This window comes from Oxyura jamaicensis, chromosome 5 (genome assembly GCF_011077185.1).
Source record: "Oxyura jamaicensis isolate SHBP4307 breed ruddy duck chromosome 5, BPBGC_Ojam_1.0, whole genome shotgun sequence".
Lineage (NCBI taxonomy): Eukaryota > Metazoa > Chordata > Aves > Anseriformes > Anatidae > Oxyura > Oxyura jamaicensis.
In genome coordinates, this window is record NC_048897.1 from 32,276,487 (window position 1) to 32,289,909 (window position 13,423).

Consider the following 13,423-nt stretch of genomic DNA (forward strand, 5'->3'; position numbering starts at 1 on the left):
CATGCTACAAAATGTTACTGCCTGATCATACTTGGACACTGGGTATGACTTCCCCTTTAAAATTTCATGATGACTACTCCCAGCCACCTTCTTGTCCGTAATATATTTGAAAATAGTTTCAAAGATTTCTCACTGACCTCACGGGCCTTTAGCTTCTTGAATGCAAGTCTCATCAGTAAGGACTAAGACAATAAAGGTAGCACATAATTTGACTTTTTCCATGTACTTTGTCACTAGGTTCCTATGCCATTCAGCAGCAGCCCCACATTTCCCTTAGTCTTCCTTTTGCTACAAATATCCCTAAAAAAGCCCTTCTTGCTGTATTTCATGTACTTCAACACATTCAGCTCCAATTGGGCTTTGGCTTTCCTGATCTCATCTTTGCATGCTCAGGACAATGTCTGTATTCCTTTCGGGTCCTGCTTGCACCTCTTATTTGCTTTCATTTCATGTTTCAGTTTTGTTGCTTCGTTCATCCATACAGAACTTCCACTGCTTTTGCTTTTGTGCACGTCAGGATAGACCATTCTACAGCCTGGAGATAATCACTTGGAGGAGTGTGGGGGGGAGGAAAATCAACCAGTTCTCCTCACCCTCTCCTCTTTTCAGGACTGTACCCTATGTGATTATTCCATGCAGCCTCTGTAAGGGGCAAAGTCTACCCTCCTTAAATTCAAGGTTGTGACTCAGATTAACTTAGGTTCTGAGTCAGAGAACAGCCGAACTGGAAAAATCACAATGCAGAACTTTGACTGAGCCTAGGATAGACTATGTATATGTTTATCTTATTCAGAAGACTCAGAAATGAATGTAGTTACCATATTCAAAACATATAAAGGATTGTCAGGTTTATTCATAAATCCCATCAATTATATTAGTCAGAGAGTAACTCCCATCCTTAATTTTTAAAGTAGCATCTCCTAACTGAGATACAGACCTCCTTTAAGAGGGTTGCTGCTCCTGCTGGAACATGCATAGTGTGGGCAGGAGCCAGCAAGGCATTGCACATGGCACAGCCTCATTCAGGAGGGGATCATTTATGATACAATGCTCTGAAACCATAAACAATAACTGGAATAGCAATGTTTGGAATAAATGTGCTCACTTGTAAGCTACATGAAGGGGTTTGCAGTTGCTCTTGAAAAGAATATGGATGTTTTGTGGGACCTTAGGCTTTTTTTTTTTTTTTTTTTAATCAACTTGTGTCTAGTATCAGAAGCAGCAGATTTTCTTCCTTTTAAAAGATTCAGTTTTACAAGCTCAAGAACTGAAGGCAGAGCCTCTATAGAAGGGAAAAAGCAGTGTCTCAAGGGAACAAGACTGTCCCCCTTGCATATTTGAAATGGGAAAAAGTTTCTGAAATTTACAGAAGGCAGCCATTCTGCTTTGTTGGGGAAAGGAAAGAGATGGTGTCACTGCCAGCTCTGCTACACAGGGCTTTGAACATTAGGTTCAGCTAATTTGCATACCAAACATCAAAACAGTCTACAAAAAAAAAGAACCACAAAAAACAGAGAATTGTTATCTCTGTTTATAGAAGGCATATGCAAGAGAGAGACAAGATGAGACACTTACCGTATCAAGCATCTCTTTGGTATGAGCTGCAGACAAACAGAATCTGGCTCTGGACTCGATGATTGGGGTTGCAGGGAAGCCCACAACCACAACACCAATGTTCCGCTTTAGCATCTCACGCCCAAATGCACTACCAGAAAGAACAAGGAAAATTGTCAGAATGATACCAGGTGAGGCAGAACATCAGCATAAAGGTCTCAGCATGTTAACCCATATTGGTCTTTATTAAACAAGCCAGTAACATTGAAACTGAGCTTCCGGTGCTTTCTTGTGGAGGTAGAATGTCTCATCACATGGCCCTCTACTTCAGTCCCAAGGTGGTAAACCAAGGATGACCATATGTGGCAGGGGCTTGTCTTTTAGCAGGCTGTTTCCAAATGGATTTGTAACCTAAACTGGAAAATATTTCTGATAGGAAACTGAGATGCGGGCTCAGAAGTTTGACTACACAAGGAATTCACCCCTGCTGCAGATGATACTGCAATTTCTAAATGGTTTGTTTCTACCAATTAAATGAAATTCAGGTACATTATGGAGTCACTGAATGTACTACTTTTTAAATGCTTATCGTGGGAACATTTAAATTGCCACAATAAATTAAGATCATCTAATGTAATACCAAACTTTTTTAAGGAAGATGCAAAAATCTCAATCAACAGTCACAGAATATCTTCACAAAACTAATTATTACAGTGCTCAAAGAAATTAGAGGCTGTGACATATGCGATGAGAGGAATGACTATCTAGATTCCTTCCATAATGGCAGCGCAATTGTGGGTGTTTCTAGAGGCCACAAGAAATGGTTCAGCCCTTTTAAACTGACCTTCTTGTCTTTAGAAGAAGCCATGAACTAAGATTTATGAGCATCTACAAAATTAACACCCTTTTACTTTTTTTTTAATGTTTTCTGCCTTCTGCTGCAACATTTTATTTTATAAATAAGTATATCCTGATATACTGTATTTTGTATCCAGTTAGTACTCTCAAACTTGAAACAGACTTCAAGAGAGAAAGAAAGGATGAGGTAGACCCAATGTAGACACCAATGGCCAACTCTCAGAGCTCTGTGTTCTTGCCTATTTTTAACCAAGCTACTGGACCAAATGCTCAGCTAGCAAACCTTTCCATGAACATTTCCAGGGAAAAGATTGCGTTGATTAGTAGAACAGCTGGAAGGTAGACACAGTACGCACTGTGTGCTGGACAGCACATATTGCAGGCTCCACAGTACCCATAAAGATTATGAGGCCTTTTAAATTTGGTTGCATGGAGGAGGGGAAGATTACCACATCTAACTTCATGAAGAGAGCTAGATGTTTGTTCCCTCATGGAATCACAGCGTAGCCAGACCAAAGACTAGCTGAACTAGAAGAGCACTGAAGGTGTTCTGTACTGCTTAAAATGAAGCTGTGCTTTCCAAATCTGAAAGTGTTGGTTGAGCACTGCATTATACACGGACACTAAGAAGCAGCTTTCAAAGCCAAGTTGTCATTGAAATCAGGATGTTTACATCGCAAAATATTTTAATATACAAGTTATATCCCGTTTGCAGAATTTTAGACTTAAGTATCCACACAGCAGTCCACAAGCATTTCTAAAAAAAAACATGTATTAGCATTCTATTAGTACTTAAAATAATTATGCCTGAGCTATTAAATCCAGACTGGTTAAAATACTGGGGATTTATCACTACAGTAGTAGTGTGTTCCCCCTTCTCTTTTTTATTTTATTATCATTGTTATTATTTTTTAATTTTCCAAAGTTTAGCTATGGAAATGTTCACTGCTTCTGATCCATGACCTGTTGAAAAGTTCTTCCAGTAACAATCTTATATTAATTTCCAATCAATTCTGGCTTCTCTTTAGTGCATATATACACTTTAAATATAAATAAGTTGAAAGCTTTACTACTGCATGTCACGTTTTAAAAATAGCTTCTCTGAAGTGCTTTCCTGCAGCCCCAAGCTACAAGCCCCAGTTTTCTCCAGATCACTTATAGGAAGTTTCAATGTTTTACAGAACTTAGTAATGGTCATAGAAGTAAAAACCAGAACAGTCTTTCCTTACATTTACAGAAGTCTTAATATTCTTTTAGCATCCTAGCTTTAAAGTAGATGGATAAGAAGTTATCTCATTAAACCTACCCAATTTTTGCTGGCATGTACAGCATCAGAGGCACAACAGGGGAATCTTCATTTCCATAGATGATAAAGCCCATCTCTTTCAGTCGTCTCCTGAAATACCTTGTGTTCTCTGCTAGCTGCTGCACACACTCTTTCCCTAGAAAAGAAATTAAGACTATGAACACAACAGTCCTAAATCATGTGTAATTGCAGCACAAGACCTTTAGCTAAGGTACAGACTATGAATGTATCGTTTGAGCTTATGGAAGTGTTAAAATTAGAACAAACTGAATTCTAATCTATATTTTTCTCATGTAATCAAGATTAATTACTCATTTTCAGATAAGGCTGTTGCTGAATGTACTAAGACATGTAACGGACAAGCATAATTGTCAAAGCCAAGAACTCCCTAGTTTTTCTGCATCAGAATTGTATCAAGAGTCACAAATCTGGCAAAATTATATAGAAGCTTGCTTTTAAGCAAGATGCAAAATTTGTTCAAAATTCACTGAGAACTGTATTTCAAAGATGAGTTTGCTTACATTTTGAATAGTTACTGAACATGTATCAGCTGAGGCTCTTCACTACGTATTATCCTGCCTGCATTGATGGAATTTACAATTTTCCTCTTAGATCTGCTTGCTGAACTGATCATGTGGCTGCTCTCTAACCTTTCTCAGTGAAAGTGAGCTGGGTTTAATTTAAACAGATTATCTCTGATAATCCAGATCACTTTGCACAAGCAGCAGCAGTCAATTTATCATGTGTTCAGCCAAATTTTTTTTTTTTTTTGACATTTGGCAAAATTAGTACACAGAACATTGGATTGCTGGTATAATTTAAATACTCCAGCTATCCAAATACACATTGGACAACCTATTTATCACTTAAATTCTAAAAGATTCATATATTTTCACCTAAGCAAATGAGTGCAATAATGCATTTCTGATTAACTAATATTCTAATGTGTTTAAGAGATAAAACACTGCTCTAAGACTATGATAGGTAGGTAACATTTACAATTACTTATCTTTGGTCCACAGAGTATATTTTTGGGTAACTGATCACCCAGACACAGCCTTCACTAAATGAGTAATTCATATACTGAAGCACTAAATCTTCCAGTGCTGATATATACCACATAGTGAAGTTGGCTGCTAGATATTAATAGGCTCCCTTTAAAGTTGCAGCTAACGTAAGGTGATTACCCAAAAGGAACGCCAGGCCTCAAAGAGACATCCACACCCACATAGCTATGCTCCAGGCCAGAACAAATGTAGTTTTAAGAACCTATATGGTTTTTGTAGCCAAGAGTATCAGACATTCCACCCACAACCATGCAATCAAAGGCAAAATCCCATCAAAGGCAAAGCATAAGAAAAAAAAGAATGAAACCTGTTAAGTTTGCAAAACTTGGCCCATCATTAGTGGGCAGGAACTGGTATTTTTAATTGTACTCGTTGCCATTTGAAACATCTCTTCTCCTCCATCAACAGCTTTATTTCTTAATCTTTTATCCCCCAGAGTTTCTGCAGAATCTTAATTCCTCTTCGCCCCAAAACAGCAAGATTTCAGGAAAACACAAATGCATTTTGTGCTTACAAAACTTATTTTGTATCTGGCTCACATTAGATCAGATCCTCTAGCTGAGACCCAGCTTTTTCTCTATGTTTTCAAACCAATTACTTGGTTATTTAAATAAGCCAGCCTGCAAAATGAGGTGAAAAAAACAAACAAAAATCTTCAACCTACTCCAGGAGACCAGAGAAAATGGACCAAATGTCACTTCTTGCATTTCTTACACTCAGGCAATCAATAAAAACACAGATGTCCAAGAACAGCTGGAAAGAGCTATCTACAATCAGGGGGAAAAAAAAAGCTACCACGGTACCTTCTGAGAAAGCTGCATCCACTATTTCGACACAAAAATGCACAGCTTTTGACAACATTTCAGGTCAGTGATTTATAATCCCATCAATATAAACATGAAATTTCACTGCAGCAGGAGTGGAAAGGTAATGAACATGGCTGTGTATCACTGCTGTGATCTGCCCCTCTCCCACAACCGGGAATGCAGATCCTCCCATACCACACAGCAGGAAGTTTACAGCGTATCAAGCAGGAGAAGAAGCTTCTGCACCTTTATAGTTTTCCCCTCTATATACTCACACCATTTTCCAAATTGCTGGGAGCCTTCCAGGCGAAAGATTAAAGAGCAACCTTAATTTGTAGTTGGCAACTGCTTCACAGTCTTCCGTAAACTTTTTCCCATAAAAAGAGTTTATGATTCTTGATTTGTCCTTAGAGATTGAAGAGTGCTTTGAGATGTAAACAAGTTTCATGTGCAAATCTTTCAGTTCCCTATACACACAGGCACCTATTACAGCAACCAATAGATGTGGAAGATGCTTACAATCTTCAGGTTTGTGCTCTCAAAACCTTGTCAGTGTTTACTCTGCTCCAGAATCATGTCAGTTTAATGAAATAATTACCTCTCTAAAAACTTGCCACCATGGCTACAGCAGTATTACTGAGAACTTGAAAGCGTATTTAGTGGTGTCTTCTCACTACCACCTTCTGTAAAAAGCTATAGCTGTAGGTAAGCAAAGCACCCAGGTATTGAACAAGAACCTGGCAAAGGTTCCTTACCCTGCACTTTCCTTTCTCCCTGCATTGCATTCAGCTCCTCTCCTCTGTACATCAGTGTATTTCGTCTCCTAATCCAATATAAAATCCTGCACTTGAAGAGTGATGCCACATGCTATTTAAGTAGGATTTATAACATTAGGCAAAAAGCATGCACCCAGTCTTAAGATCTATTAAGATGTGCTGGTTCAGCCTCACTGATGCACGAAGGTGTAGCAGGCTGTTCATTGCTAGCACAATTTTAGCCATGGGTCTGTGGCCACAAAGTTGAAGCAAGCAGTGCTCTGAGACAGCAGTGACCAGGTAACCAGTACCACTAATCCCACTCCTACCCAAACCATGTTCAAGCATTCAAACAGGACTTCAAATTCCATTCCCAATCCAAGTATTTTCTGAAGCTCAGAGCTCTGTCCACGTCTGCTCAACTGAAGGCCTAGAAAGACTGCCAGGGCTGCAACACTCTTCCAGCAGCTGGCTTTCTTGGCAGTAGGAAGCTTCATTTTAAGACCACTCAAAGAAAGCTTGCTCAGACACCACCCTGCCAATTGTTCTCAAATAGGAGTTGTGCAACAATTCTGGTAACATCCTTTAATCAAGGAAACTGGAATGTGATGACCTTCAGGGAGGGAAGAAAGGGAGGAAGGATTACTGGAACTGAATTCTTCAAAAGGCTAGAAAACTAGAACCCCTTATCACAGCAACTGATCTGAAGTCCCTTACGGGCCCCGTAAATAAACTAGCTACTGACAGACCTATGCTGGAATTAGAGTATTAACTAATAACTTGTCCTCTGCTTTTGTACCCTTTTACAAGTTTACTGCAGTCATAACGAGATTGCTCTTGTAACTTAGCAGAACACTTCCTTGCTTGTAGTACTCAGGATATTGTTTAATCTAAAGCCCACATTTGTCCCCTAAAGCACGTGCTGCCATGGTATCAGAAGTAAGGGTCACATGCCAGTTAAGGGGGAGAAACTCTCCCTTTACAGCCCTCAGAGTTGTAGTTGTGTGGATTCAGCAGAGAATGAAGCAAGAACAGAGAAAGAACAGAGAAAATAAATGCAGTAATTGCCTCTGCTTGGGTAGCTAAGATGAGCTCAGTATTTATAGCTGACAAAAGATGTGTTTTTACTTGACACAGACTTACACCTGTCCACTATGACAACAGTCACTTTAAACTGACTTGGCTCACTTCCATATCAACATTTTGCCCTATGCGTTAAGTGCAGAAGCACAGAAGACTTGGTGCAGAGTTGCAGCCCTCCTATCCCAAGTGCTAGTAACCAAACATCTACTCCTGTATCAGCAGCAGCTTTGCTGAGAAAGCTACCAAGAACTTCTCTCAGACCTTTGCACTGCCCATAACACCATGGTTATCAGCAACTCTGCATGGCCAAGAATGCCAGATAGATGCTTTTGCATTTATAAACTCTAAGTAAATTACTTGCCCATTCTGTCAAGCGCAGTTACCGCAGGCTTTTAGAGTTTCTGCAGCAGAAGCGTTCAATACCACAAGCTGGATGAATACAGTGGGTAATGGCTTAATGACTGTAGCATTTTTATCATTCTTCAAATATTTAGCAGATACCTCCAATATGAACAGTAATCTTTGCCTACTTCTAAGCAAGCCTCAAATGATGGTGTTTCTGGATTTGTGCTGAGGGACAATACATCTACTCTTTTGATATTTTGCAATAAATGAAGAGTGGCATATCACATCTTATAAGCACATAAAAATACAAGCAATAATAAAACAACACAGCTAGTGTCTTCCTGGGGAAAAAAATCCACTCTAGAGAAAGCACTCAATTATGAATCCAAAGGCACATGGGAAGTAAATCAGGACCTTTGCCAGGAGAGGTTCCTGCAGGTGAGAAGAATGATACATCACTTGTGACTGCCTCTGCTTCAAAGGTCATATCACTCAAACAAACATAAGTTACAGTGGAAAAGGAATCTAGGAGATACTTAAGAAAGGATTTATTCAAGAATTTTGAAGCAGAAATTAAATTAATACTTACCTTAGTTATCTGCAGAATAAAAAAAATGTTTGCACATTCCACCATACCAAACTTAAACTGTTCTTGCAATGAGTGCTTTACCCGTGAGACAGATGAACAGAGATGGCTAAACATTAATTTAACCACACTGCTCCTCATATCACAGAAATTCATGCTTACACGAGACAGCCAAATACAAGGATTCATACTACAAGGATTTGTACTACTTCTCTATTTCACACTAAAAATCATCTCTACAAAGAACAAAGCTGCCCTAGCATTTGTGGAAAAGACTGCTAACAAAGATCTAATATTTGTATTGTTCCTGTCATCTATTAAGGCTGACGAATAAGCTATCATAGATGGTATTGGACTCAACAGAAAATTTAGTTCAACTAGGATGTATTTGTTTTTTCCCCCTTCTTGTGATCTCAAAGCAGTAATGGGAAAGCAATCACAAATCTGCCCTTCTAGACAATGCAGCACTTCATCAGCAAGGCTTCTTGAGAAATAAAAGGCATGTTGCATTGTACACAAACTGCCTACCAACTGACACAGAACTCTTCGAGGGGCAAACCAACTTCAGTTGGGGAAAAAAATAAACATAAACCCCACAAGTGGGATTTTATTCTCTTGTCACACTAGGGATCGCTGTCACCTGGATCTAAAACAAAGATACCTGGAGGAATACAAGATAAGCTAAATGCTTAAATTTTGAATTAACTCTTATAGAGGCTTCAAAGCAACATAGCAGGTCATCTTTAAAAATGGTTCCTGAGCAATGAAATGCATTTGTATGCTCAAGCTGCAGTACAGTGCTAATTAGTGAACAGATACCTGTTCAATGGAAAGTGTTACATTAGATAGCTATCACAAAATCACTATACACTTGTTCATTAACTAATTTTATAGCTCTTCAACACAGTTTTCATCTTGCAGTTTTAATTCAACCTATTTTTTTTTGTTGTTGTTGTTGCCAACACTGCCAAGGTTAAGATGAGCAGTTTCATGCCTTTATCTTACATACCGGTGACAGCTAACATCTTCAGTTTTAATGATTTAATGGAAAACTTGGAATAAAGGAAAACTCTTGATATGAACAAACTGCTATTCATTACATGCATAATCATCCCACTTGTAATATTTATTGCCCCAAATACTCAGTTTTGCTGTAACTGCTCAAGCTGTAATATAATGGAATGTTCTCAGTTCCAGTTTCTATTATGTGAGCAACAAAATTCAAACATTTACTAGCAGATATTTCTGTGAAAGCCTGTGATGATGCAACTCTGATAATAGCACACTGCCTCTAATAAGAATCAGTACGTATCTAAAAAGAAATATATTTTATTAAGAAGATTGGCTGCAGCATATTTAGGACATCTTAAGTTACCAGCTAGAAGTAAAGATTAGGGCACATTAATCTTGATATCAAATCCCTAAGGTCTCTGAGATGGAAATACTCCATTAATTCTTAGCACAGGAGTTACCTTCAATCTCTGTTGTAATTTGTTTCATATTTTTCAGGCTCATCCCACCTTATAAACTCTTGCTATTGCAGAGGTGTTGGAGGTGAGAAGCACTAAGCCACTTACTAACAGATGGACCATCCCTGATTTGCAGCCCAATCATTTCTCTTCGTATAGCTTATTTAAGTCAAGAAAGGGGTTTACCCCAGAGTAAGTTTACCCTGACAAAAATACCACAGCTTTACTTCTGTAAAGATGACCTCAGCAGTACTCTGCTAGGAGGTCTATTGATTCTGCAGGACTCTACCTGGGCTGGTTTCTTATCCCCCTCTTCTCCTGGTGGCCATTAGCTAGGGAATTTAATAAAACTTTCCTTCCATGTATAAATGTTTTCTTAAGATTAAACAATTTAATTTTCTGATCTCTTAACAAAAATAAAATAAGCTAACTAAAAGGAAGCACTCAGGCAAGTAAAAGTACTTGTGCAGATTATGGTAGCTGGGGAGAGGAAATGTGTGTGTGTACATGTGTCAAAAAACATCAGAGAAGCAGATCTCAACCTCCTTCAGGAAACACCACTGAAAAGCATTTTATAACCCAAGCAGTAAAGATTACTGACTGTTGTTAGTAACAATGGAGCCTCCATATCCTCGCATGGAATAAAAAGAACTAGCAGAAAGGGTACGTTCTGCAGCACCCACCATAATTCCAAAATTACATGGCTACTCTACAACCCATTTTTATGGAAATCTTTGACTATGCATCTTAATAACACTTTTACCAGACCTGTACATAATTTAAAGATCACAAGAAATAGTAGAATGTCCAGCCATTGCTGAAAACAGAAAAAAGCCACAATCCATTATGAAGACAGAAAAAAGCGATGCCATCATGTCCTGCTCCCCAAACAATAAATAAGGTGGCCAAACACACGCTACATGGAAAGGATATGGCTCAGGTTGCAACATTCCTTGTTTGTTTCCTGAGAGCATCAGCATCAATGACTGAAGATAGAGCATTATTTCATTAGCACAGAGGCTCTTCTCCCTATATGCTTCTATCAATGGGCCAGACAGAAGAAAAAAGTGATAATTTCTAATTCAGAAAGCCTGTGGCTTCTGACATTTGGAACTATTTAAATCAAAGTAAGCTGGTGATGAAAACTTGGTTACATATATCATTCTCCAGAATTTTGTTTCTTCAAATCAGAGTGATGCTATAATATACTCAAGCTTGTAAATTTTTCCACATTAAAATCCCCTTGTTTTTACAAAGGCTTATACTTCCATTCTGTTTATTATTCATACATTTCTGTCTTTTGGTTGGCTGTTGCAGTAGAAGACATAATTCAGCATACTCTGTTTTGGAAACAAGCATTTTTCAAGTCTCAACCAGGAATTCAATATTCTTCTGCTGATTTAACAGATTCTCCACTAAGCTTTCAGAAGCTAAGTTGCTTCCCAAGGGCTTATGAAGATCTTTTGCAACATCAACATAATAATTCAAGTTGTTTTCTGGACACTGTAGCTGTAAATACCTCATCATTATAACACACAACAGACAACTTTTTAAGTAGGCATAAAGGCATATTTTTTTTTTTTTCCCTGGGATGAACATATTTTTCACAGAAGGTATAGAAAATTCCCTTTAATGCTTCTCCTGAAAAACGCAAGTCAAGCATGACTTGAGGTAACATTTGCACAATCAAACAGAGCAAAATATTTTTAGATTTGCCAAGTGGTAGAAACGACAGGCGTGAGTGAAGAACTTCTGACTGGGAACATGGGTCAGATTCAAAACAAGGTAGTACCTATTGGAGTACTACAGCCAGTAAGGTGAAAACTAGAGGAAGGAGAGTGAGATTTTAAAGTAAAGCACACTGTAACACTGAGCAAAATTCCAGTTCGATACTGATTAAATGCCACTTTTATCTTCCAAAGCACAAAGAGTTTGATGCACAGAGTGTGATGCTGTTAAAATGCTGTAATAGATGTTTAAGGGCCTGTGATAACAGTATCTGCTAGAGTTAATTTTGAGAGACTTGTAACACAACCTGTCAGAAAGATGACTTGTAACATGAACTCACATCCCAAGGCAGAAAGTGGGAATCCAAGACCGATTCACATGGACAATCCCGCCAGAGGCCCTCACCTACACAGAGCCAGAAAGGCCACCCCCCTACAGCAATCTAGTCTGTTTTTCAGCCCCCTGAAACCAACATTCTCGCTGGTTTCTACCAAGAGATTATACTACAAAAGCTAATGAAAAAAAGTCAGAGTGAAAACTTCATTATACACACACGTGGGTTTCATATCTTTCAGCATACTTTTCCTATCTTGCTGTTTACGTTCTAGGGACAAGGTGGCTCCACACGTATCAACCTGTTTCCTCTGAATTCACACTCTCAAACACTGCACTGCTGCCAATATTTGCAATAGGAAGTTTGCATCCTTGGCTTCAGATGATGTCTGAAGATTTTCATTACAGATGTACAGAAAACATTACACACAATTATACTATGCAATCTGAGATCGCACAGAGACATTAAAATGTGGAAGTCAAAATGCTATATTCCCACAGATTTGCTTTATAAAGCATTGGTTCACACAGGCAAATGCCAAGAGAACATGGGAAAACTATGAGGAACTTTTAAAAGGAAGTAATTAGCATCATCCTTTAATCCAGTGCTACAACGTGCGTTACTATTTAATAGCTCAAACACTAGCTTTTAGCAAAGAAAGCCAGAAGACAGAAGCGACTCACTGGATTTTTCCACAGCTCTGCTGGGTGATTCAGGTTTAAAAACAACTTGGAAATGGGAACTGGGCTTTACGAAGAGCCCGAGCAGCCTCCACTAGGGGCCACTGCTACATAAAGGGAGCCTGGAGCCATGCTCCGGTCCTGCAGCTGTGTCCTGAGCAGCCTGCCAGGAAGCACTCCCCCCAAACTCCCACCGCATCTCCAGCACATCACGGTAGAGCCACGCTTAATGTGGCCAGGAGACGATGTGAGCACTAGGGAACTGCTAACTGGGGTGGACAGCTGAGTCAAGTTATTTATTGTTCTGACACACTTGCATGCTTCCCAAGTTCACCACTCAGGAGATAAACTGCAAATAATGTGGGAGGAGAAGCCTTGTTTAGAAGCCAGCACACTTGAAAGCATGAAATAGGAAATCAAAAGACTGCTGCGAGCTCATGTTTGTTGGCCACATGGCAGCAGCATTAGCAGTTTATTTTAGGAGAAGCAGTGAAGGGCTTGGCTCATGACCATTCCCAAGTTAACCCCATGCCTATGGTTTTGTAACAAGATTGTATGCAGGGGATTTGCCTGGATTACATGAGTGCGCTGAGTATGGAGCCAATGTACAGGTGAGGGTGAAATGCTCTGTCCTTTAAAGGAGAGGAGAAAACAGTTAAATCTGATCTAAAAGAAGAAAACACATTGGTGAAGCCCAAGAGATTAAGAAATGGAAAAAGGAGAAAAGAAAAATGATGGCTGATGTTCTTGGCATTGAAAGGTCTATGAAAAACAGAATTTATGCTAATGCTAAGTATCTGTCACTGCATTTGCTATTAAGCTAAACAGTTCCAGTGGAGCTTAAAAGCATGA

The 13,423-nt window shown here is 39.0% G+C and overlaps 1 protein-coding gene across 1 annotated transcript in view; it reads right to left on the minus strand.

Moving 5' to 3' along the window:
- The window catches only part of SPTLC2 (serine palmitoyltransferase long chain base subunit 2), a 74,354-nt gene that overhangs the window by 9,033 nt on the left and 51,898 nt on the right, over nucleotides 1-13,423 (minus strand). The window contains exons 10-11 of the mRNA XM_035327101.1: nucleotides 3,719-3,854; nucleotides 1,576-1,705 (exon numbers count right to left, since the gene is read on the minus strand). Of these exons, the coding sequence (XP_035182992.1) occupies nucleotides 1,576-1,705; nucleotides 3,719-3,854 (266 nt within the window). The remainder of the gene's footprint in view (nucleotides 1-1,575; nucleotides 1,706-3,718; nucleotides 3,855-13,423) is intronic.